This window comes from Nerophis ophidion, linkage group LG23 (genome assembly GCF_033978795.1).
Source record: "Nerophis ophidion isolate RoL-2023_Sa linkage group LG23, RoL_Noph_v1.0, whole genome shotgun sequence".
In the NCBI taxonomy this organism is placed as follows: Eukaryota; Metazoa; Chordata; class Actinopteri; order Syngnathiformes; family Syngnathidae; genus Nerophis; species Nerophis ophidion.
Window position 1 is genome coordinate 38,696,997 of NC_084633.1, and position 26,406 is coordinate 38,723,402.

Consider the following 26,406-nt stretch of genomic DNA (forward strand, 5'->3'; position numbering starts at 1 on the left):
TATATAGCGCTTTTCTCTAGTGACTCAAAGCGCTTTACATAGTGAAACCCAATATCTAAGTTACATTTAACCAGTGTGGGTGGCATTGGGAGCAGGTGGGTAAAGTGTCTTGCCCAAGGACACAACGGCAGTGACTAGGATGGCGGAAGCGGGAATCGAACCTGCAACCCTCAAGTTGCTGGCACGGCCACTCTACCAACCGAGCTATGCCGCTATACTGTCAGACATTTTTTTTTTTACTGTGAACACTTAGAAGTCTAGACTTCAGATCTGTTTATTAAACATTAAACATTTTTTTTATTGGTGTTATTCTTGTTTGTCATAGAAAACTCAAGAAAATGTGCAATGTTTTCAACAACAGATATTTCAAAGTGTAATTAAAATTTGATGTGAAGTAATTGGAGCCTCCAATACGTCAACAATTCCTAACATTGATTTTGATTCATTATTATTTTTCGAGCAATGGCGGTGTTTTTCCTTCCAATGCTTAAATCTCTGGACTAGCTTCAAAACTATTCCTTGACTACAGCTTTTTATTTTAGGCCCTTTTTTAAAAAATAAAATAAAACCTTGTTTATGGTAAAGACAACATGTCCCAGATTGGAGCTGTCAAAAAGTCAGTAAGTAGTCAATTTTTGACTTGTTTGACAAGAACAAGAAAGTTTGATCACATTACGCCTGTACTGTATATACCTTTATATACATATATACATACATATATACCTATACTGTATATACCTTTATATACATATATACATACATATATACCTATACTGTATATACCTTTATATACATATATACATACATATACACCTGTACTGTATATACCTTTATATACATATATACATACATATATACCTATACTGTATATACCTTTATATACATATATACATACATATATACCTGTACTGGCATACCTGCACTGGCTTCCTGTGCACTTAAGATGTGACTTTAAGGTTTTACTACTTACGTATAAAATACTACACGGTCTAGCTCCATCCTATCTTGCCGATTGTATTGTACCATATGTCCCGGCAAGAAATCTGCGTTCAAAAGACTCCGGCTTATTAGTGATTCCCAAAGCCCAAAAAAAGTCTGCGGGCTATAGAGCGTTTTCCGTTCGGGCTCCAGTACTCTGGAATGCCCTCCCGGTAACAGTTCGAGATGCTACCTCAGTAGAAGCATTTAAGTCTCATCTTAAAACTCATCTGTATACTCTAGCCTTTAAATAGACCTCCTTTTTAGACCAGTTGATCTGCCGCTTCTTTTCTTTCTCCTATGTCCCCCCCTCCCTTGTGGAGGGGGTCCGGTCCGATGACCATGGATGAAGTACTGACTGTCCAGAGTCGAGACCCAGGATGGACCGCTCGCCTGTATCGGTTGGGGACATCTCTACGCTGCTGATCCGCTTGAGATGGTTTCCTGTGGACGGGACTCTCACTGCTGTCTTGGAGCCACTATGGATTGAACTTTCACAGTATCATGTTAGACCCGCTCGACATCCATTGCTTTCGGTCCCCTAGAGGGGGGGGGGTTGCCCACATCTGAGGTCCTCTCCAAGGTTTCTCATAGTCAGCATTGTCACTGGCGTCCCACTGAATGTGAATTCTCCCTGCCCACTGGGTGTGAGTTTTCCTTGCCCTTTTGTGGGTTCTTCCGAGGATGTTGTAGTCGTAATGATTTGTGCAGTCCTTTGAGACATTTGTGATTTGGGGCTATATAAATAAACATTGATTGATTGATTGATTGATTGAATTATTCCAATCATTTGGATGTATTACTTTTTAAACAATGACCGTTTTTAAAAAAAAATCCAACTCAAATTATTAGGGATCCAAAAGGGCCTCACTCAAAAAACTGTTAAAATAAGTCAGACATTTTTTTTTTTTACTGTGAACACTTAGAAGTCTAGACTTCAGATCTGTTTATTAAACATTAACATTTTTTTTTATTGGTGTTATTCTTGTCATAGAAAACTCAAGAAAATGTGCAATGCTTTCAACAACAGATATTTCAAAGTGTAATTAAAATTTGATGTGAAGGAATTGGAGTCTCCAATACGTCAACAATTCCTAACATTGATTTTGATTCATTATCACGCTTTGATAAAACTCCTCGCATGGCAACTTTTTCCACTCGTATACTATTTTATTCCACTTTGAAATGTCTTTTTGTATGTTGTTAAAAAAGTAGCTGCTATTAAGCAGACATATTATCTCAATGATTGTCTAAAACACTGCTCCCCAACCTTTTTGCAGCTCCGGACTGGTCAGCGCTTGATCATTTGTCCCGCGGGGGATTCTTTTTTTGTCATGAAAAAGGGACGTTTTTTGGGTTAGTGCACTAATTGGAAGTGTATCATGTGTTTATTATGTTGATTTAAATGTGTGTGTGTATTATATATATATACAGAGGTGGTGACTTGTCCAGGGTGTACACCGCCTTCTGCCCGGCAGAAATATGGCAGGAAAAAAAAGGAATATAAATGTGAAAATTGTGCAAAATTGCACTTTAGGGACATAACATTCAAAAAAAAAAAAAAAAATGTATATACATATACACAGGTGGTGACTTGTCCAGGGTGTACACCGCCTTCTCCCCGAATGCAGCTGAGATAGGCTCCAGCACCCCCCGTGCCCAAAAGGGACAAGATGTAGAAAAATGGATGGATGGCTATATATATATATATATATACTAGAACACACTGTGTACAATATATTCTGTTGAGTAGAAACGCTATGGACAACTATAGCAGGGATGGGAATGAGGATTTTACAAAATCAGCTGAAATTTTTTTTATTGTAAAACACCGCTTTGTGGAAGGCCGCACAGCAGCTGCACCTGAGTGCACTCTTTGCAGTCGCCTGCTACGGGGTTCTGGGGGCATGCCCCCCCCCACCAGAAATTTTTTAAAATCTATGTTAGCTTAGGATGCATTTCCTGCTAATTTGAGTCAAAATCTAACAATATTCTCCTGACCAAAATTTTCACATTTATTAGCAAATATTTTCATAAAAATGTATCAATGCCACCTCAGTAGAAGCATTTAAGTCTCACCTTAAAACTCATTTGTATACTCTAGCCTTTAAATAGACTCCCTTTTTAGACCAGTTGATCTGCCGTTTCTTTTCTTTTTCTTCTATGTCCCACTCTCCCTTGTGGAGGGGGTCCGGTCCGATCCGGTGGCCATGTACTGCTTGCCTGTGTATCGGCTGGGGACATCTCTGCGCTGCTGATCCGCCTCCGCTTGGGATGGTTTCCTGCTGGCTCCGCTGTGAACGGGACTCTCGCTGCTGTGTTGGATCCGCTTTGGACTGGACTCTCGCGACTGTGTTGGATCCATTGTGGATTGAACTTTCACAGTATCATGTTAGACCCGCTCGACATCCATTGCTTTCCTCCTCTCTAAGGTTCTCATAGTCATCATTGTCACCGATGTCCCACTGGGTGTGAGTTTTCCTTGCCCTTATGTGGGCCTACCGAGGATGTCGTAGTGGTTTGTGCAGCCCTTTGAGACACTAGTGATTTAGGGCTATATAAGTAAACATTGATTGATTGATCATGTGATGAAATTTACGTATACAAGTTTACACATATATGAAAATTCTTGCACACTTTTGGATTATAGACAAGAATAGGTCTACAAATGGATTAACCAGAATTCAAAAGTATAAAACTTTTGAAATACATAAGAATGGACTCGTCTGTCGTAGATTGGTGTGAGAGGAGCCGGGTCGGAGGTGGGAGGCTTCGATAGTTAATTTGTGACGATGTTTTGACTTCAGCTAAACGTCTAAAAGTATTCTTACAAAATCTGATGGCCACGGACAAATATTTATACTTTAATCGCCACTAACACTTTTGTAAGTCCTGATTATGAGAGAACTCGTCATAATTATGAATAACAGTTAAAAATCAAGACATTTTTAATGAGATATGACTTTTCATCTAATCATTTCGATTTTTTAATGTCCTAATCATGGCTTTATATTTCTTAATTTAGACGTACAAGTGCGATATATGTTGTGGCCTCCTTATTATTTTAAAATGCATTTTGTGATAAATGAAGCTGCCACTGCTTCACTTCGGCACTCTTTCATCCATGATCCCGCACCCCTGGTGCAGGTAGGACCTTCTCCTTTCTCTGCAACAGGCCACATTTTAAGTTCGAAAATGTCAGAGTTGGCCGAAGGAGCCATGACTATGGAAGAAGAGCGGGAAATGGATGACAAAGTTGTCAGTACAGAGAAAGCAGAAGAAGCCAAGATAAAGGTCATGCATCCCAATCTTGGAGCTAGACCGGGAGGTTCAGATTTTCTGAGAAAACGACTTCAGAAAGGGCTAAAGTATTTTGATTCTGGCGATTACAACATGGCCAAGGCCAAAATGAAGAATAAACACTTGCCATTAGCCCCAACAGAGAAGGCTCAGATCACAGGTGGTCACATCCCGACACCTCAGGACCTGCCTCAGAGAAAGACCTCTATTGCGACAAGCAAACTGGCTGAGCGATGAGTGTTTTTGTAGCTTTATTATAGCTCGGTATAGCTCGTTTGGTAGCGCGGCCGTGCCAGCAACTTGATGGTTCCAGGTTCGTTTCCCGCTTTGGCCATCCTAGTCACTGCCGTTGTATACTTGGGCAAGACACTTTACCCACCTGCTCCCAGTGCCACCCACACTGGTTTAAATGGAACTTCGATATTGGCTTTCACTATGTAAAGCGCTTTGAGTCACTAGAGAAAAGCGCTATATATAAATATAATTCACTTATTGTTCCTCTTAGTCACCACTTTCACTTGAAAGGAACAAACCGGAAGTGGATTATCTTACAATAGGTCAAGCACATTGCAGATCCCAGTGAAAAATGACTTCTCCGTAAACTCACTTGACTTACATGCCTTGCCGATTTGGCGTGGTCAAAGAGTGCCACCTTTCTCCGAGATCCATAGTTCACAATGTCCTTGCAATATAAGCACAGAGGACGTCCCGGTTCATCGCACTTTGCAATGAAATCGCTGATCAGTTCGTCTACTTCTACGATATTGTTGTTTATCTTCACCTTCAGTTCGATAGATATATCGAGCCATGCCCAGTTCCACTTGTTTCTCACGCCCTTATCCATATCTTTCGCTAATGAAGCATTCCTGTCTTGAATAAGCTTAACCATGTCTGAAACTGTTTTGTCAATAAAGAAACGTGTTGAGAGCTACTGTGTTTTCTTTCCATATTAGTCACCGATAAACACAACCAAAATCAATCAATCAATCAATGTTTGCTTATATAGCCCTAAATCACTAGTGTCTCAAAGGGCTGCACAAACCACCACGACATCCTCGGTAGGCCCACATAAGGGCAAGGAAAACTCACACCCAGTGGGACGTCGGTGACAATGATGACTATGAGAACCTTAGAGAGGAGGAAAGCAATGGATGTCGAGCGGGTCTAACATGATACTGTGAAAGTTCAATCCACAATGGATCCAACACAGTCGCGAGAGTCCAGTCCAAAGAGGATCCAAGACACAGCAGCGAGAGTCCCGTTCACAGCGGAGCCAGCAGGAAACCATCCCAAGCGTAGGCGGACTAGCAGCGCAGAGATGTCCCCAGCCGATACACAGGCGAGCAGTACATGGCCACCGGATCGGACCGGACCCCCTCCACACGGGAGAGTGGGACATAGAAGAAAAAGAAAAGAAACGGCAGATCAACTGGTCTAAAAAGGGAGTCTATTTAAAGGCTAGAGTATACAAATGAGTTTTAAGGTGAGACTTAAATGCTTCTACTGAGGTAGCATCTCGAACTGTTACCGGGAGGGCATTCCAGAGTACTGGAGCCCGAAATGAAAACGCTCTATAGCCCGCAGACTTTTTTTGGGCTTTTGGAATCACTAATAAGCCGGAGTCCTTTGAACGCAGATTTCTTGCCGGGACATATGGTACAATACAATCGGCAAGATAGGATGGAGCTAGACCGTGTAGTATTTTATACGTAAGTAGTAAAACCTTAAAGTCACATCTTAAGTGCACAGGAAGCCAGTGCAGGTGAGCCAGTACATGCGTAATGTGATCAAACTTTCTTGTTCTTGTCAAAAGTCTAGCAGTATAAACAGTATACGAGTTCAGAAACGCTCCCAACAATTGGGGATCAGGGACTAGATATTGTCGGCAAACGACGCGTGCAGACGTATAGAACGAGCGATGTCATTGGTTGATGTCGTCAGCTGACAGTAGAGCTAGCCAATCTGGTGCCTTCACACATTGGCATTATGTTGTATAAATGACCCTGGCGGCGCTAAAATCTGCGGAATTTCGCGGATCCGCGGAAAATCCCCATCCCTGCTATAGCCGCTCGGCACTTCTGCTTCTGGTTCAAGGCACGAAACTTAAGGAAATGCTATGCCGCCATAGCATTAACAATAACAGATCTTTTCAGTTTCTTTTAACTAGTATTTGCATGATGGCCGTCAACCAAGAAATAAGTAAGTCACTTTTTTTTACATTCAACGACTTAATCTCTGGACCAACTTCAGACTTGTGGATTGTAACTTTTGTTTTAAACAGGGATGAGAATCAACACCTCCAAGTCAGAGTCCATTGTTCTCGCCCGGAAAAGGGTGGAATGCCATCTCCGGGTTGGGGAGGAGACTCTGCCCCAAGTGGAGGAGTTCAAGTACCTAGGAGTCTTGTTCACGTGTGAGGGAAGAGTGGATCGTGAGATCGACAGGCGGATCGGTGCGGCGTCTTCAGTAATGCGGACGTTGTATCGATCTGTTGTGGTGAAGAAGGAGCTGAGCCGGAAGGCAAAGCTCTCAATTTACCGGTCGATCTACGTTCCCATCCTCACCTATGGTCATGAGCTTCGGGTCATGACCGAAAGGATAAGATCACGGGTACAAGCGGCCCAAATGAGTTTGGGTCTCTCCCTTAGAGATAGGGTGAGAAGCTCTGCCATCCGGGAGGAACTCAAAGTAAAGCCGCTGCTCCTCCACATCAAGAGGAGCCAGATGAGGTGGTTTGGGCATCTGGTCAGGATGCCACCCGAACGCCTCCCTAGGGAGGTGTTTAGGGCACGTCCAACCGGTAGGAGGCCACGGGGAAGACCCAGGACACGTTGGGAAGACTATGTCTCCCGGCTGACCTGGGAACGCCTCGGGATCCCCCGGGAAGAGCTCGACAAAGTGGCTGGGGAGAGGAGAGTCTAGGCTTCCCTGCTTAGGTTGTTGCCCCCGCGACCCGACCTCGGATAAGCGGAAGATGATGGATTGTTTTAATGCCTTTTCGTCATGAGTTAGTTTTTAAAAAAATATGAAATATACACTATTTCCACAAAAACAAAATCTCCAAATGATCATAAGCGCAGAAAGAAAAGGTGTGTTGAATGTGACAGAAGGTAACTTTTCACAGAATGAGGGTGAAGAAGGCTGCAAAAACATTTTATTGCTGCCAGGCACGTGGGCAGAACACCTTGAATGTGAAGTGGGTGGAGACCTAAATAGCTCACCTGGAAACTCAGGTGGGCCACAAGCTTGTCCAGGGTTCCCTGTCTCCAACTGTTTTAATTTAAAACATAAACAGACGGGCGGAAGAAAAGAGGCAGAAAAAAACGCCCAATTTTTAGGGAAAGCTGGAACATTGGAGTCTTGGAGGCAAGGTCAACTCTTGCTACTTTCTGCCCTGAAACAGCTTTTGACGGATGAGGAGCTCTTGGTGGTGGTCTGGTGCAGTTTGAGAGCTCCAGTCCTTTTGGGGGCCATTGCTGACCCATGATTGTATTCTGCAGTTTCAGTTGGATTTGACTTCAGGAACAAGACCTCCTGATCTGTTCAGCTTCATTGGAGACAACCGTGAGAAAAGTGGGGGAGGGGCTGGAATGAGAGAAGATACACAGGGGGGGGGGGGTTGTGTGGATCAGTAGAAGACCACACTGGACTTTCCTCCGGGAGGGTTGAGCACCCTGTTGTGCGAGCGGGGCTTGGGTCCCAGGTGAGGCTCGTGGTTCTTCAGGGAGATATCATCAGGGCCTGGGCAGGGGGGGGAGGAGGAGGCGGGCTCTGGGGGAGGGGCAACATCAGCGGGAGGGTCTTCCTTGGCCGCCGACACACATTGCTCTTTGACCTCGGCCTGGATGATCTTGACCTCGGGTGCTTCAAGATGAAATGCATTAGTGGTGAAAATAGGCATGCTGGCCAAAGTCCTGAAGGACAAACTGAAAGAATAACTTGACTTTCGATGACAGGAGTCAAACTCAAGGCCCACAACATTTTATAGGAAACCCCTACAAAATTACTTAAGCATAAATAACAAGTACTTTATCTTTTTTCATGAATGTAAGGATGGGCCATATGGCTAATAACTGTTTTTTAATTGATAATTATTGCTATTTTTTATGAACTATTGAAATCAGTAACCAGGAGAAAAATATATGAAATGTTCATATTTTCATTGTAAATGTAACTTCCTGTGATTATATTCCCTCAGCTATCAAGGCAGAAAGTAAAAGTCAGCACATGGAAACACTGCAACTATGTCAACAAACACATCGAAGACCGCACACTAAGATCTTACTAATCATCAATATGTAAGAAAAGCTTCATCAAGTGTAATAAAATAGTGCACCATGTCCACATGTAGACACCTGAGAAGAAGTATTTTCTGCAGGTTTAATGGCCGGAAGTTACAGCTGTGCTCTGTGTAACATTTATTTGGTCTGTAAGAGTACGCAGCAAGGACCGCTACTGCCTACTGGCGCTGACGAGACGCGGGGCCGCCATCTTGGAGTGGTGATCATTGCAATTCATTTGGCAGGAGCAATGAACATTTCATTCATCTAACCTCACTGACTACCGCTCATTTTCACCCCATTTTTTCTCTTCCCTGTAGCTATGATAAAGGACACATGTTTCATAGTTTGCTTAACAGTAATATAATATTCTTATATGCTAGAAGTGACCAGATCAAAACTGGGAATATAATCCCAGAGAAGGGTCAGCTCTTCTGAAGTTGAGTTAACAATATGATGAGGTTATATATACACTGATATTTTCTATGACATTCTTCCCTTAAAGGATCATGTTTACAGTCACTGTTTTATATGTATTTGTTATGTATGTCACTTTAAAATAAAAGTGTCTGCCAAATACTTCCACATAAACATATATAAACACCTGAAAGTCTTTATATCTGCTAAATCCACCAATCTGTTTCACTGGATTCAGAATAAATGCAAATTGTGACTTAGCCTACAAAGTTAGTATTTGAATATTGTTACTTGAAGACTTATTCCTGCTTACAACAATACTGTTAAGAAAGTATTGTCTAATACTTTGCCTAAAATGAGAATACATCATAATCAGTGGCGGCTGGTGGATTTTGTTTTAGGTGAGGCTGAAAGTTTGTAAACTAAACCCCTGTAGGCGGGTCATCCTCAACCTGAAGGTTTCTTTGGGATTTTCACAAACAAATATTGAAGATCTTTGCTCCTTCTCAACTCTGTGCTAATATTCTTTTCACAAAATACAACCAGTAGTACATCAATGTTAAATCTTACTTGTGAAAAGTAATCCCCCCCATTCCTATTTTCAACAGTCCGCTCATTTGAGCAGGAAAACACTGAAAACCATCTTTGTTTTCTACCTGTCAACTGTCAGTTTAGCATCTTTGTTTTCTACCTGTCAAATGTCAGTTTAGCATCTTTGTTTTCTACCCGTCAACTGTCAGTTTAGCATCTTTGTTTTCTACCTGTCAAATGTCAGTTTAGCATCTTTGTTTTCTACCCGTCAACTGTCAGTTTAGCATCTTTGTTTTCTACCTGTCAAATGTCAGTTTAGCATCTTTGTTTTCTACCCGTCAACTGTCAGTTTAGCATCTTTGTTTTCTACCTGTCAACTGTCAGTTTAGCATCTTTATTTTCTACCTGTCAACTGTCAGTTTAACATCTTTGTTTTCTACCTGTCAACTGTCAGTTTAGCATTTTTGTTTTCTACCTGTCAACTGTCAGTTTAGCATCTTTGTATTCTACCAGTCAACTGTCAGTTTAGCATCTTTGTTTTCTACCCGCCAACTGTCGGTTTAGCATCTTTGTTTTTCTACCCGTCAACTGTCAGTTTAGCATCTTTGTTTTCTACCCGTCAACTGTCAGTTTAGCATCTTTGTTTTCTACCTGTCAACTGTCAGTTTAGCATCTTTGTTTTCTACCTGTCAGCTGTCAGTTTAGCATCTTTGTTTTCTACCTGTCAGCTGTCAGTTTAGCATCTTTGTTTTCTACCTGTCAGCTGTCAGTTTAGCATCTTTGTTTTCTACCTGTCAGCTGTCAGTTTAGCATCTTTGTTTTCTACCTGTCAACTGTCAGTTTAGCATCTTTGTTTTCTACCTGTCAACTGTCAGTTTAGCATCTTTGTTTTCTACCTGTCAACTGTCAGTTTAGCATCTTTGTTTTCTACCTGTCAGCTGTCAGTTTAACATCTTTGTTTTCTAACTGTCAAATGTCAGTTTAGCATCTTTGTTTTCTACCCGTCAACTGTCAGTTTAGCATTTTTGTTTTCTACCTGTCAACTGTCAGTTTAGCATCTTTGTATTCTACCAGTCAACTGTCAGTTTAGCATCTTTGTTTTCTACCCGCCAACTGTCGGTTTAGCATCTTTGTTTTTCTACCCGTCAACTGTCAGTTTAGCATCTTTGTTTTCTACCCGTCAACTGTCAGTTTAGCATCTTTGTTTTCTACCCGTCAACTGTCAGTTTAGCATCTTTGTTTTCTACCTGTCAACTGTCAGTTTAGCATCTTTATTTTCTACCTGTCAACTGTCAGTTTAACATCTTTGTTTTCTACCTGTCAACTGTCAGTTTAGCATTTTTGTTTTCTACCTGTCAACTGTCAGTTTAGCATCTTTGTATTCTACCAGTCAACTGTCAGTTTAGCATCTTTGTTTTCTACCCGCCAACTGTCGGTTTAGCATCTTTGTTTTTCTACCCGTCAACTGTCAGTTTAGCATCTTTGTTTTCTACCCGTCAACTGTCAGTTTAGCATCTTTGTTTTCTACCTGTCAACTGTCAGTTTAGCATCTTTGTTTTCTACCTGTCAGCTGTCAGTTTAGCATCTTTGTTTTCTACCTGTCAGCTGTCAGTTTAGCATCTTTGTTTTCTACCTGTCAACTGTCAGTTTAGCATCTTTGTTTTCTACCTGTCAGCTGTCAGTTTAGCATCTTTGTTTTCTACCTGTCAGCTGTCAGTTTAGCATCTTTGTTTTCTACCTGTCAACTGTCAGTTTAGCATCTTTGTTTTCTACCTGTCAACTGTCAGTTTAGCATCTTTGTTTTCTACCTGTCAACTGTCAGTTTAGCATCTTTGTTTTCTACCTGTCAGCTGTAAGTTTAACATCTTTGTTTTCTACCTGTCAAATGTCAGTTTAGCATCTTTGTTTTCTACCCGTCAACCGTCAGTTTAGCATCTTTGTTTTCTACCTGTCAACTGTCAGTTTAGCATCTTTGTTTTCTACCTGTCAACTGTCAGTTTAACATCTTTGTTTTCTACCTGTCAACTGTCAGTTTAGCATTTTTGTTTTCTACCTGTCAACTGTCAGTTTAGCATCTTTGTATTCTACCAGTCAACTGTCAGTTTAGCATCTTTGTTTTCTACCCGCCAACTGTCGGTTTAGCATCTTTGTTTTTCTACCCGTCAACTGTCAGTTTAGCATCTTTGTTTTCTACCTGTCAACTGTCAGTTTAGCATCTTTGTTTTCTACCCGTCAGCTGTCAGTTTAACATCTTTGTTTTCTACCCGTCAGCTGTCAGTTTAACATCTTTGTTTTCTACCCGTCAACTGTCAGTTTAGCATCTTTGTTTTCTACCCGTCAAATGTCAGTTTAGCATCTTTGTTTTCTACCCGTCAACTGTCAGTTTAGCATCTTTGTTTTCTACCTGTCAACTGTCAGTTTAGCATCTTTGTTTTCTACCTGTCAACTGTCAGTTTAGCATCTTTGTTTTCTACCTGTCAACTGTCAGTTTAGCATCTTTGTTTTCTACCTGTCAACTGTCAGTTTAGCATCTTTGTTTTCTACCCGTCAACTGTCAGTTTAGCATCTTTGTTTTCTACCCGTCAGCTGTCAGTTTAACATCTTTGTTTTCTACCCGTCAACTGTCAGTTTAGCATCTTTGTTTTCTACCCGTCAACTGTCAGTTTAGCATCTTTGTTTTCTACCCGTCAACTGTCAGTTTAGCATCTTTGTTTTTTACCTGTCAACTGTCAGTTTAGCATCTTTGTTTTCTACCTGTCAACTGTCAGTTTAGCATCTTTGTTTTCTACCTGTCAACTGTCAGTTTAGCATCTTTGTTTTCTACCTGTCAGCCGTCAGTTTAGCATCTTTGTTTTCTACCTGTCAGCCGTCAGTTTAGCATCTTTGTTTTCTACCTGTCAGCCGTCAGTTTAACATCTTTGTTTTCTACCTGTCAACTGTCAGTTTAACATCTTTGTTTTCTACCTGTCAACTGTCAGTTTAGCATCTTTGTTTTCTACCTGTCAACTGTCAGTTTAGCATCTTTGTTTTCTACCCGTCAACTGTCAGTTTAGCATCTTTGTTTTCTACCCGTCAACTGTCAGTTTAGCATCTTTGTTTTCTACCTGTCAACTGTCAGTTTAGCATCTTTGTTTTCTACCTGTCAACTGTCAGTTTAGCATCTTTGTTTTCTACCCGTCAACTGTCAGTTTAGCATCTTTGTTTTCTACCCGTCAACTGTCAGTTTAGCATCTTTGTTTTCTACCCGTCAACTGTCAGTTTAGCATCTTTGTTTTCTACCTGTCAACTGTCAGTTTAACATCTTTGTTTTCTACCTGTCAACTGTCAGTTTAGCATCTTTGTTTTCTACCCTTCAACTGTCAGTTTAGCATCTTTGTTTCCTACCTGTCAACTGTCAGTTTAACATCTTAGTTTTCTACCTGTCAACTGTCAGTTTAGCATCTTTGTTTTCTATCGGTCAACCATCAGTTTGGCATCTTTGTTTTCTACCTGTCAACCGTCAGTTTAGCATATTTGTTTTCTACCCGTCAACTGTCAGTTTAGCATCTTTGTGTTCTACCCGCCAACTGTCAGTTTAGCCTCTTTTTTTTAACCTGTCAACTGTCAGTTTAGCATCTTTGTTTTCTATCTGTCAACTGTCACTTTAGCATCTTTGTTTTCTACCTGTCAACTGTCAGTTTAGCATCCTTGTTTTTAACCTGTCAACTGTCAGTTTACAATATTTGTTTTCGACCCATCAACTGTCAGTTTAGCATCTTTGTTGTCTACCTGTCAACTGTCAGTTTAGGCTCCTCATCACCACTTCAAGATGGCGGCCCAATTTCTCACGTCACAGCAAAAGTCTATGGTTATTCCTATTTAAGTATGGAAATCAATAATTATCATGCAGTAATTACGATTTAAATATTATTGGACTAAATAATTGTTTTAAAGTAGCACATTTGTTACGTTCTGTTATTTTAGTTACACAGTCCTGCACTTTAGTTCCAAGATGGACTCACCTAGACTGGACTCTCCTTGCTACATTAAGATGGCCTTGACTAGTCATGAGTGAGTGTGTAGTACAAGAGAGAAAGCAGTCAAAAGTATTTTCTCAAAAAGCTCTACCTGTAGTTGGCTTGTTAAATCAATACTACCGATGAAAACTTTGTGCAGGATGCTCACCTGGTGATTCTGCTTCAGGGCTGACGGTGAGATTGTCCTGTTAAGAAAAACAAACTAAAGTTGTATTTGTGCTGTAAAGGTGCAACAATGATACTTTCCACACTGTATTACTAACAATGAGCAGGTTGTCACTTAGTTGCACTGTTGCCTATCATTCACAATCCCTACGTGATACAAGAACATATCTTCTACGCATTTTAATGAGTGAAGTATGACAAGCACAATGCAGATAATAGGAGTCATCTATTGCAGTGGTTCCCAACCACCGGGCCGATTGGTACCGGGCCGCACGAGAAACTAAAATAAATAAATAAATTTTAAAAAGGTATTTTCTTTTAATTTTTTATTATTAAATCAACGTAAACACAATACATACATTATATATCAATGTAGATCAATACAGTCTGCAGGGATACAGTCAGTAAGCACACATGATCGTATTTATTAATTAAGAAAAAAATAAAATAAATAAATAAATAAAAAACCCGGTCCATGGGACAAATTTTCAAGCGTTGACCAGTCCGCAGCTACAAAAAGGTTGGGGACCACTGATCTATTGGACAAACATCCAAAAAGTGCCAACAATACTCCATTTACACTTGCTGACTTGAATGTTAAGCACATATTGTTATTATAAGCGCTAACACAGACAATCTACTTTTAGCGGCACTGTGGTCACAGAGAGATAACTAGCTTATGCTGCTATATTGAGCTGCTGCATGGCCTCGGAGTTGGCAAAACTTAATTCTAGATGATAGTAGAAGGATGTGGACATAAACCTACCAGTTGGTCAACTTTGACATCCAAATTAGACCCAGAGATGGCCAGAAAGACACAAAAAACTTTTTGTTAACTCTTTGTGATGATTGTGATGAACTCTTGATGTAAACATCACAGTAAGAGCAAACGTACAGTAAGTGATTCTATTATGTGTGTATATCTTGTTTAGCACTTAGCGATACTGCTACATGATGCTTAGTGTTTAACTAAAGCTGCATGGATTTAGCACACAGCTTCTAAAACTTGGATATCATCCTCCTTATATTCAGGTTAAAAAAAATATGTTTCTGATCATCATCTGTCCCAAAGTAGTCTTTGTTGTCTCTCGTCGAGTCTGCCATAATTAGTAGTCTTTTTGTTGTGGTTGTGGTTGTGGTTGGACAAAGTGAACCTTGTGAGGCGTCTGTGCCATTAATGCCATATGCTTAGTAAACATGACATGCTACTACGGGAATTGACATGACGTCATGTCCGGCTCAATAATATACTTTACTCCTTTAGTATTTACCATTCAAGTATTATCTTGATATTCATTGTATTTTATTTTTTGAGAAACTGAAAGCAGAAAGTCAGAGTCAATGATACTTTGTCAGGAAAAGTACTTCTACGCCTCCCCTCTTGTTGATTTTGTAGGCAAATGTGTCACATGACAACAGAAGAAAATAGTTAGTTAAATGGATATGCGGTCTCAAGACACAAAGTAATGTAAACGGTGCGTGCGACAACAAAAAGTTAAAGCATGAAATGACAGAGTGTTGGTAGCAATGTACTTGGCTCAGACACACACAAAGAAAAAAAGTTGTAGACCGCCATGCTTTTACAAGTTTGGTGGTCAACTCAAGTCAATTTTGTTTATATAGCATGTTTACAACAACTTTTAAATTGAACCAAAGTGCCTTAGAGGTTAAAAAAGCATAGAGCAACAGAAACAGAAAACAAAGAACATAAAGAATGAGCTGAACAAAATAGGCCAAAGGCCAGCGAGAAGTAGTAGGTCTTAAGAAGGGTTTTGAAAACCCCCAGGCTCTGGGCTGACCTAATGTGGAGTGGAAGGCTGTTCCAGAGCTTAGGGGGGGTAACAGAAAAGGCTCTGTCCCATCTGGTCTTTAGTCTGGATCTAGGTACCGCCAACAGTAGTTGGTCACCTGACCTTAGGGCTCTAGACGAGGTATGATGATGCAGAAGCTCTGTCAGATATTGTGGGGCCAGACCATTTAGGGATTTAAAAACAATTAAAAGTAATTTAAAATCAATGTGCAGAATGATGTCTGGAGCACAATAGTTCTTATGTCTGAGAACACCACCCACAGATAACCCTTGATATCACTGCCAGGACCACAGCTTGCCCTCTAAAGTTCCATGCCCAGGTTATGTACATCCACTAGATCCCCCCCCCCCTTCATATTTTGGATCTACCCCATGGTCTTCCGAGACGTAAGGATGCCGACGATGACTCAACAAATCTTTCTGATAAAGTATAACAATCTATTTCATTGCATAGTTGAAGATCTAGGCCCCTGGCGTTCCCAGAAAGTACACAGTTGACCACCACTGCTACTGTCATGTAAATATAACTTTCAGTCACCTATCAGTTGTAAACATTTGTTCTGCTGACTCCTCCCACTATGCATAAGGGACTTTACCTTTGGTTTGTCAGGCTGAGCTTTGCTCGGGCTTTGGGGCGCTGCATGGTCTGGTGAGGCAAGGATGCTGCTGGTTGCTGCAGCTGCTCTCTGCTGGTGGACTGGAGGGTCAGGGTCCCCAAATATCCCACTGCTCTTGCCACCTACATGACAGCAAGTGTTACTCCTGGCTGACTCATACGTACCTTCATACAGGAAAAGGATCAAGGACACTCCACTGCAAGAAAACATCAGTCGCAATAACAGACATTTTTTTTACAGAATGGCTGCACGCCGAACCTCAAAGTAGTCGGATGACAATCCTGTCAAAGATGGATGTATGTTCTGTAACAAACAATCTATTTGCATTCATGTTCATGCCGTTTTTGTCACTGACAATTTGACTCATCTCCAGAGAACTAAAAGATCTGCTTGACCAAGTCATTACTTTAAACACAACATTACTGGTTGTAATGGATGTTAACCTTCTCATCCTTGCTTCTTTCAAAGTACCTCAAAAGTCCCAGTCATTTAAAAATAATAATAGAAAGTAGCACAACTTGCAATACAGATGATACACCATCAATTCTGGACTATGAGTCGCTACATTTTCCTAGGCTTTGAACCCGGTGACGGCCACAGTGTTTTGTCTTCAATAGTTTTCATGAATCCTAAGGAGAAACACTAAAAAGTTATGTTGTTGTTTGCACTATGGCGCCATCTTTTGGACAAGTTTGCTCACTGCGGGTGTTGCAGCTTGAAAATGTAAATGTGGTCTTACTGCCCTGAACCAGAGCGTTTATGCTCAAAAGGCTTCTTCATTCATCACTCCGAGCAACATTTAGAAATTTTACAATGTAACTAAAACTATTCTTACTCACTAAAACGTCCCATGTGCGATGTCTGTAGGAGTGTTTTCATGCATATTTGTACCTGCTGTCGTAGCATAAGTGTCTGTGTTAGTATTATTAACAATGACATTCTTTTTGTATTGTTTCACATTCACAAATTCCTCAGTAACTTCACCAAAACATCACAATGGAGTTATTGAGTCTGTTTAGCTGATTTTAGAGCTAGCTTGCGCAGCTATTGGGTCCATGACAATGACTTGTGTTTTGTTTGATCATCTGTTTTACTGCCGTGTTACAGACATTGTTTGAAAACAAAGTATGTAAATAAATATTTCTGTGTAAATAAGTCATATCGCAACAATATATATCTGTGACTTAAAGTCTGATGCAGCTAATATATTGAAACATTTTTTTCTTCTAAAATTCAGTGGCTGGGTATATCCCAGTACCTATATTTGGGTAAATGTTTAAATATTGTCCGACAAGAGAGTCATCATAATGTGATAATGATGCATGTCAATGACACATTCTAGCTCTGTCCTCTCTAGCAGCTCAGGTCCCACAGTGCAGCACCACATTTAAGTTGGCAATCCTTGCCTCCTTAGCCACAAATTAACTGTTTTATACAGGTAGCATTATCACTGGAGGACAAGGACACATGATAAAACTGCACACTGGGAGGCTACAATAAGCTATGCTCTTCAATGCAAACAGATGTGAGTGGAGCAATACAAATATCGTCTGATACTAGTATTGTATGATACTGCAGTTACGACAAATATTTTTACGGATTTTTTTTTCCTCACCCCCAAATCCCATTGTTTACCTGTATCCCACATTTTTTGTAAGGGGCACCAGAAATTGGCAGACCCGTCAGCAATCCTGTTCTGTCTCCCTTTAATGTTTGTCTGATCTTGAATGGGATTGTGCTGAAAATTGTAATATCCCCTCGGGGACTAATAAAGTATTTCTGATTCGGCTATTTATTATCATTTGTTTTGTTTACAGGTTCAGAAAATAAGTCCCTCGACACAGGATGTAAGTCAAAGTCAATAGTAGGAAATATTTGATCAATATTGTTACACCGCCATCCTGTGTTTTTGTCTATTTATAATTGTGATTAAAAAAAGCAACCGTTCAACCATCTTGAAAATGTTAGGTATCAGTATGAGCTATTTCTAACACTCTTTTTTAACCCAACCAAATGATCCTATTAAAATGATCACTGGAATTATGTATCACTCCTATGGTGCAAACGGACTCAAAATCAAAGAAAAAAGGATTGTTTTAGAGATGGACCTATGATAAGCCTGACCAAATATGGTATCAGCCTTTCCCCCCACAAATACATCAGCAGATAAAAGTATTTAGTATATACAAAAACTAGTCAGTGATGTAGTAATGAGCACTGCTCCAGCACTACTTGTGAAGTCCCCTTTTTTTTTCCACCCCAGCGCTCACATGGCCATATCTCTGCCCAAACTCCAAACTTTGTGTAAATATCCTGACTATTAGGGGATCATTATGTAAGTAAAGAAGAGCAGGCAGCAGCTCACAAATTATGATACTTTGTGTAACATCCAGGAGAAAATGATATCAGCCATCTTGAAGAATGTTAAACTATAATCTCTGTAGAATTGTTTTAATTGAAATGTTGGCAATACGCCCTCCAATCATGGAGTGGGTGGTGTAGGGTAATGCCACAGTGTTACCATTGTCCAAGGAGATGTTTTATGATTTGAAAAGCACACACGTTAATAAAGGTGTTTTTGATGGCAAATTAAACATTATGTCACTACTGGTCCCACTTTTCCTATAAATGTAGGTTAAAAAAACAACTACAAGCCTTGAGCAGATGTTTCCTGACATATACTATTCATATTCAAATCACTTTTACCGCAAATGAACAGCCTAATATCTGTTATTGGCCTCCTCCACTAATAATAACGGGTGTCGGTCCTAAAACAAAACTTTCTGTCTTCCAACAACGGTAAACACGTGAGTTTCCATGGCGATGAGTTGAAATAGGCCACACACAACTGATGACTCACAAGTCAAAAGCAACAAGAGTCTAGGGGTCTCAGAGGAGGGGATTATGGCATGAAAGTAACACATTCCCCCCGTACTTTAAAGCAGACAGCAGGGTCTCACCGGGAGGGTTGGTGCGTCTGGGTACAGTCTGGGGCTCCTCTGGTGGGGCAAACACATTGGAGGCCATCTTGTTTAGTCTTCTAGATTGTGGGGCTTCCTCTTCATAACCTCCAAACAGGTCACTGGAGCCACCGCCTGGAGGCCGCAGCACCCTGCAGACAACAATCCAATTCAAGCAGCCCTCATCTCAAAAGACAAACATAGTATGATACAGGGCCGGGCGATATATGGAATATACTGGATATATCGTGGGTTTGCCTCTGTGCGATATAGAAAATGACTAAATGGTGATATTGGAGTATACCTTCTCACACAGTTGCTTTTAGCTGCGGGCATTACACTACAGCCTCTTCTCACTCGTTCTTCCAACAGAGACATAAAACAAGCGCACCTTCTTACATATGTCACGTATACGTCCTCGCGGAGCAGTGTGGTAGCGGCATGGGTAACATTAGCTGTGGTGCGAGTGGTAATACAAAAGAAAGAAGGTGCCAATCTGGTAACAAATGAAGGAAGAAGAATTAATTCCCAAGAAAAACAGCAGGGGGTCCATAGTCTTGCTGTGATTTGGCTTCAAGCGGGAAGATGTCAAACAGACAACCGTAATTTGTCAAGTGTGGGGCAAAAACGTTGCTACAAAAAGTAGCATTACTGCTAATTTGTGGCATCATTTGAAAAGTCGCCCACCAGAGAATGAAGAGTGCTTGAAACTCTGCATGTCAACATCTCCGTTCAGTGCCACACCAACAAAATGCTGAGGCAACCATTTCCACATCAACACTGTATGAAAAAAATAGTCAACAACAGAAGGAGATAATGTCCGCAGGAACCTACCACATAGCGCAGGACGAACACTATTTGATTTCCTATTATGCAGCTCATTTTTATTTTGACACCTATCTTGTGTGACATCATGCACAAAAGTGCACTTTATTTGTTTTAAACTATTGTAGTGGCGTGCTGTAAAAAAAAAGTGCACTTTAATTGGGTGTTTTGATATGTCATCTTACTGTCATCATGCACAAAAGTGCACTAAAAGCTTGTTTTAAAATGTCTCTGACAATCTTGCACTTTGTTTTGAAATGACATGAATGTTTGTGCCACTGTGCCAATAACTGTTTAATAAAGACACTTTTAGTTGTGATTTCCCTCTCTGCATGAAAGTTTAAAAGTAGCATATATGAATGCAGTATGGAGAAGAATGTTTGAATGTAGACACATAGAATCATCATACTGCTGTGATTATATGCATCAAGTGTTCATTCAAAGCTAAGGCAAAATATCCACATATATACAGGGTGTATCGTGACATTGCCTTATTAATATCGAGATATTAAAAAAAGACCATAATCGCCCAGCCATAATATATTTGTCAGGCTTGCCGCTGACAGTTAGTTTGTGTTTTAGTTTTTCCTCTGTGTGTTCAGTATTTCCTGTCGTTAGTTCCTGTCAGCACTCTTATTTTTGTTCAGCTTCTGGTTTGTCTCCCTGAGTGCTTTGTTTCCCCTCAGCTGCGGCTGGTGTCAATCAGCGTGCTCCTATTTGTACCTGCTTTGTCTTCCAGTCAGTGCTGGAATATTGATTTGTCGATGTCACTTCTTGTCGCTCTTGTCATATATTATCGCTCCTGTCGTGTCGTACCTTGTCATGTCTTTGCAGCGTAGCGGTAAACTATATTCGTTTGATGTTTGTAGCCTACTCTTTTTTTCCCCCTGCTTCCAGTTTGTTCTATCACAAGTATGACTTCTGTTTCCCCCTAGATACCTGTTAGCTTCCACGCTATGTCTTTTGTTTGTTATCCGCCCACCTGCGCGCTTTTTGTTTGAAACATTTGTTTGTTTTTGGTCTTAGTATTTAAATTCATGTTTTCCTGCAAAATGCCTCCCCCTTCCTCTGCATCTTGGGGTTCGACACCAACTAACTCTGACAATATTCATGTTGGTGTGAGGATGATGACGTCATGTATGCTAGTTGACATAGACATGAATATTATATTGAAATTGTGAATGATCCACTTGACACTGATTATACAGATAGAAAGGGTGCCATATTTCAACAAAACTTTATTTGGCTAGGAGAAGCCCACACATGTTTTGCTGTTTCACTGTAATCAACTTAACTGCAGCGGTGGCGTCAAGAGAGGAGAATGACCAACATTTGACGAGTACAATTTAGCCGTCTAGCACAGCAGCTAGGACTACAATTTAGCCGCCTAGCACAGCAGCTAGGACTACAATTTAGCCGCTTAGCACAGCAGCCAGGACTACAATTTAGCCGCCAAGCACAGCAGCCAGGACTACAATTTAGCCGCCTAGCACAGCAGCAAAGACTACAATTTAGCCGCCTAGCACAGCAGCTAGGACTGCAATTTAGCCGCCTGGCACAGCAGCAAAGACTACAATTTAGCCGCCTAGCACAGCAGCTAGGACTACAATATAGCCGCCCAACACAGCAGCCAGGACTACAATTTAGCCGCCTAGCACAGCAGCTAGGACTACAATTTAGCCGCCTAGCACAGCAGCTAGGACTACAATTTAGCCGCCCAGCACAGCAGCTAAGACTACAATTTAGCCGCCTTGCAATGCAGCTGGGACTACAATTTAGCCACCTAGCACAGCAGCTAGGACTACAATTTAGCCGCCTAGCACAGCAGCCAGGACTACAATGTAGCCGCCTAGCACAGCAGCCAGGACTACAATTTAGCCGCCTAGCACAGCAGCTAGGACTACAGTTTAGCCGCCTAGCACAGCAGCTAGGACTACAATTTAGCCGCCTAGCACAGCAGCTAGGACTACAATTTAGCCGCCTAGCACAGCAGCTAGGACTACAATTTAGCCGCTTAGCACAGCAGCCAGGACTACAATTTAGCCGCCAAGCACAGCAGCCAGGACTACAATTTAGCCGCCTAGCACAGCAGCCAGGACTACAATTTAGCCGCTTAGCACAGCAGCCAGGACTACAATTTAGCCGCCAAGCACAGCAGCCAGGACTACAATTTAGCCGCCTAGCACAGCAGCTAGGACTACAATTTAGCCGCCTAGCACAGCAGCCAGGACTACAATTTAGCCGCCTAGCACAGCAGCTAGGACTATAATTTAGCCGCCTAGCACAGCAGCTAGGACTATAATTTAGCCGCCTAGCACAGCAGCTAGGACTACAATATAGCCGCCTAGCACAGCAGCTAGGACTACAATATAGCCGCCTAGCACAGCAGCTAGGACTACAATTTAGCCGCCTAGCACAGCAGCCAGGACTACAATTTAGCCGCCTAGCACAGCAGCCAGGACTACAATTTAGCCGCCTAGCACAGCAGCTAGGACTACAATTTAGCCGCCTGGCACAGCAGCAAGGACTACAATTTAGCCGCCTAGCACAGCAGCAAAGACTACAATTTAGCCGCCTAGCACAGCAGCTAGGACTACAATATAGCCGCCCAACACAGCAGCCAGGACTACAATTTAGCCGCCTAGCACAGCAGCTAGGACTACAATTTAGCGGCCAAGCACAGCAGCTAAGACTACAATTTAGCCGCCTTGCAATGCAGCTGGGACTACAATTTAGCCACCTAGCACAGCAGTTAGGACTACAATTTAGCCGCCTAGCACAGCAGCTAGCTCGCAGGTTGCGTCACTTCCGCAGGAGACAACGCCTGCGGTTAGCATGGAAGCTAACGCAATGCTCGCTAACGTGACACGACAAACTATCACAAAGTTACTCAAGTAAGTCGGAACTATATAGACAGTTGGTAAATTAATGGTACTATATGGATAATTGCTACTAACAATGGAGTGTTTTAAGCACAAAACAATATAAGACTGAGGGAGACATTGATGACGAGTCGCGCAATTGTTTTTGTTGTTCATCTCTTTGCTGTGCCTTAATGCTCACCTGGAGCTGGGTTTGGCGCCAGTGGCCAGCCCCTGGAACATGTTGGTCGAAGTCATGGCGGCTTTTGTCGTGAAACTGTCAACTCGAGTCACTTTGCCAACTGGACGACTTGGAAAGTTGCTCCTTGTCTCCGCAGGCCCGCGCCCACCCAAGCAGCCTCGGGACTGAAGAATGGCGGCCCTGCCCAGCCGGAAGTGACGCGGCACGATATGACTGGGCTCTTTTTTTTTTATTGTTTTATTTTTAATAATCTTTATTTATACATTTCAACACTTACAAACAGTTGAGAAATAATAATCAAAGTAAGTACAAAAACAGTACATTTTTAAATTCAAAGGAACTAAAATAGAATATATATATATATATATATGTATATATATATATATATATATATATACATATATATATATATATATATATATATATATATATATATATATTAGGGGTGGGCAAATTAATGCGTTAATTACGCGTTAACTCATCAATCTATTAACGCCGACAATTATTTTATCGCACATTTGCGTATGTTGTTTACATGCTTTTATTTTGTTAACGCCTTTTCTTAACAAGATGGCATCTCCCGGATGTACTTCGGCGTGGAGGGGCTCTTGGTAAAGATGGAACATTTGGCAAAAATACTGGACAATTCTGCAAATTTTATGGCTGGCTTACAGCGTGGTCACTCCGGGATCACTTACGACCGCCAGACAATTCTGAATGTGGATAGATCGGGCCGTTTTGGACTGAATGACGCGTGCTTGCTAGACCGGCTAGCTAGCATGGGAATACTTTGCCGGCTACATCCAGCGGCTTGTGAAGCAGCGGAGTATTTGTGTTGTCCGTCTATTTATGAATAATGCAGACGAGGAGTGTTGGCTGAGTTCTTAACGTTTACTTTCAGAGCGTGCATATCACAACATACAAGATGCCGTCATGGCAACACAACCTATACCGGGCTACCGCGCATGCTCGTCACTCCTGTTGCATGCTGGGTATGGTAGTTCTTTTTTTCCCTGGCTCATAACATCACAATATAGTACCATGTATATGTGTTCAGTTTATCAAAGCACCAAGCAAACAATCGGAAAATTCCCATCATATCAATTCCTAGATATGGTCATAATTATTTTAAGTGCATTACGCAGAATAAACACAACATTATTAATATTGCTACTACAGATAATTTGATCAAAAATTCCCTAAAACAGCCCACTACCTATAATATAGGTTTTTTAAACATAAGACCCTGATAAAAAAAATGTTTCTGCTGTTACCTCAGAAATTGCCTGTTCAGATGTTATGATTGTGGCTCAGAGATTTGTATGTAGATTATATTTATTTTCCATAACAAACAGGATAACTTAAATACCCTGGCAGTGGAAATAAGCTTAAATGTTTGTATTTACATTTTTTGAGTTGATTTTCATAAAATATGCTATTTAACTGCTACTGTTTAACAAGGACTGATTTAAATTGTGTTTGCACAACAAATGTTTTGGCGCTTTTGTTCATGTGGGAGAATATTCCAATAAAGGTGCACTACACACTACTTTTGAATTCATTATTGGGCTTTGCGTATACAATGCAGTTAATCGCGATTAATCGGAGAAATAGTGCGATTAACTTCGATTAAAATTTTTAATAATTGCCCAGCCCTAATATATATATATATATATATATATATATATATATATATATATATATATATATATATATATATATATATATATATATATATGTATACATATACACACAAACACACACACACACACACACACACACACACACACACACACACACACACACACGGTAGACTTACCATATTCTGAAACCCCAAAAAGAGGACACATATATGCGTGCCAAGGCCGGGCCTCGGGGAAAATTTGCCAATGATACTCGAACTTGCTTTATAAATAATATATTCATTTAAATAAAGCATTTTTTTCTCCTATGTTGACAGCAGTGATGGCGCTAGGAACTTTTAAAAATGGGGTCCCAGGGACCCCATCAAGTCATAAAAATGGGGGCCCTTAGTAAATTTTTAGGGTACCACTTTTTTGTAAGCGTTTTGAAAAAAAATGATACACGTATACATTATCCTGTTATATCTAACATTCAATGTTGTGTTTCGGAAAAAGGTTGCCATAAACAATACTTCATCTATTAAAAAAATAATAAAAAAAGAATACTAATTTGTATGCATATGTAAATGTATTCAGTTATAAACATTCATTCACTTTCTTCTTTTCTTCATGGATCTGAACTTTACCGCTGCTGGTAGGTTTTTCAGTTTTTATTTAATAAGTTGTACGTGTATTTATTTCAGTATAAAAATGTAAAAAGTGTTTTGCTTGGGTCATGAAATGATGATAATGGTGTGCCGGGGCATACATACATTTTGTATTTAACACTAAAATCTCTGGAGTCTACATCAACTTCTTATCCATCCCTCATTTCAAAATGTTTTAGTTCTTTTTATGTTGTTTGCTTTCCGCCCTTTTTTTGTCAAACAAAACTATGTTTTTAATGGCAAACGCACAAAATATGCAAAATCTACCACCAAAAATATTTTTCAAAGTGGAATATTTGATGTGATGTAATGGGAACCTTGGATAGGTCAATAATTCATAATAACATTGATTTTGATTCAATATTATGTTTTGAGCAATGATATCAGTCAACATTGCAACTTTTTCTAAATTACGTTTCACCTCTAAGCTTTTTTTTTTCACTTTTGTTATGTTTTTGTTTATTTTAATAATATTTTTGGAATGTGCCATGGGCCTTTAAAACATTAGCTGTGGGCTGCAAATGGCACTTTTGACACCCCTAATTCTGATACATCTATCATGAAAAGCGGAGCCTGGCGACGCATGCGTGTTTATCGTAACTCTCTTGCTCTCTCTGTCCCTCCCTCACGAATGCTGCTGTGTGCCCACACACCTTCACAATTTGTTTTGTTTTTAACCCCTTCTTAACCTTCGTACATCAAAAATACTGTACACGCAATCTTAACTCAAAATACCGGACTTTTGAGGCATTTATGAAATTCCGCCCGGACAGCCCCCGCAAAAGAGGTCATGTCCGGGGAAAAGAGGACGTATGGTCAGTCTAATACAGTGGTTCTCAAGCTTTTTTCAGTGATGTCGCCCCTGTGAACATTTTTTTAATTCAAGTACCCCCTAATCAGAGCAAAGTATTTTTGGTTGAAAAAAAGAGATAATGAAGTAAAATACAGCACTATGTCATCAGTTTCTGATTTATTAAATTGTATAACAGTGCAAAATATTGCTCATTTGTAGTGATCTTTCTTAAACTATTTGGAAAAAAAGATATAGAAGTAATTAAAAACTTTTTCAAAAATAAACAGGCGATTAAATTATAAATAAATATTTCTACACATAGAAGTAATAATCAACTTAAAGTGCACTCTTTGGGGATTGT

The 26,406-nt window shown here is 40.6% G+C and overlaps 3 protein-coding genes and 1 long non-coding RNA gene across 4 annotated transcripts in view; 2 read left to right on the plus strand and 2 right to left on the minus strand.

Moving 5' to 3' along the window:
- The first annotated feature begins 4,092 nt into the window (after positions 1–4,092).
- Positions 4,093–4,593, plus strand: LOC133541234 (cAMP-regulated phosphoprotein 19-like). Its single transcript, XM_061884489.1, has one exon. It carries the CDS (start codon positions 4,174–4,176, stop codon positions 4,513–4,515), a length of 342 nt encoding a protein of 113 aa, XP_061740473.1. The 5' UTR covers positions 4,093–4,173; the 3' UTR covers positions 4,516–4,593.
- A 2,822-nt stretch (positions 4,594–7,415) lies between these two features.
- On the minus strand, positions 7,416–23,157 carry jpt2 (Jupiter microtubule associated homolog 2). The gene is made up of 5 exons (XM_061884487.1): positions 22,963–23,157; positions 19,075–19,226; positions 16,094–16,236; positions 13,671–13,707; positions 7,416–8,142 (listed from the first exon to the last, which is right to left on the minus strand). The coding sequence occupies exons 1-5, from the start codon at positions 23,016–23,018 to the stop codon at positions 7,907–7,909; spliced, it is 624 nt and encodes a 207-aa protein (XP_061740471.1). The 5' UTR covers positions 23,019–23,157; the 3' UTR covers positions 7,416–7,906.
- LOC133541235 (uncharacterized) lies at positions 10,111–13,664 on the minus strand. Its single transcript, XR_009803812.1, has 2 exons — positions 11,876–13,664; positions 10,111–11,700 (listed from the first exon to the last, which is right to left on the minus strand). It is a non-coding gene; the product is annotated as an uncharacterized LOC133541235 (long non-coding RNA).
- Positions 22,720–26,406, plus strand: part of cramp1 (cramped chromatin regulator homolog 1) — a 67,706-nt gene continuing 64,019 nt past the window's right edge. The window contains exon 1 of the mRNA XM_061884475.1: positions 22,720–22,793. Coding sequence (XP_061740459.1) covers positions 22,735–22,793 — 59 coding nt within the window. The 5' untranslated portion in view covers positions 22,720–22,734. The remainder of the gene's footprint in view (positions 22,794–26,406) is intronic.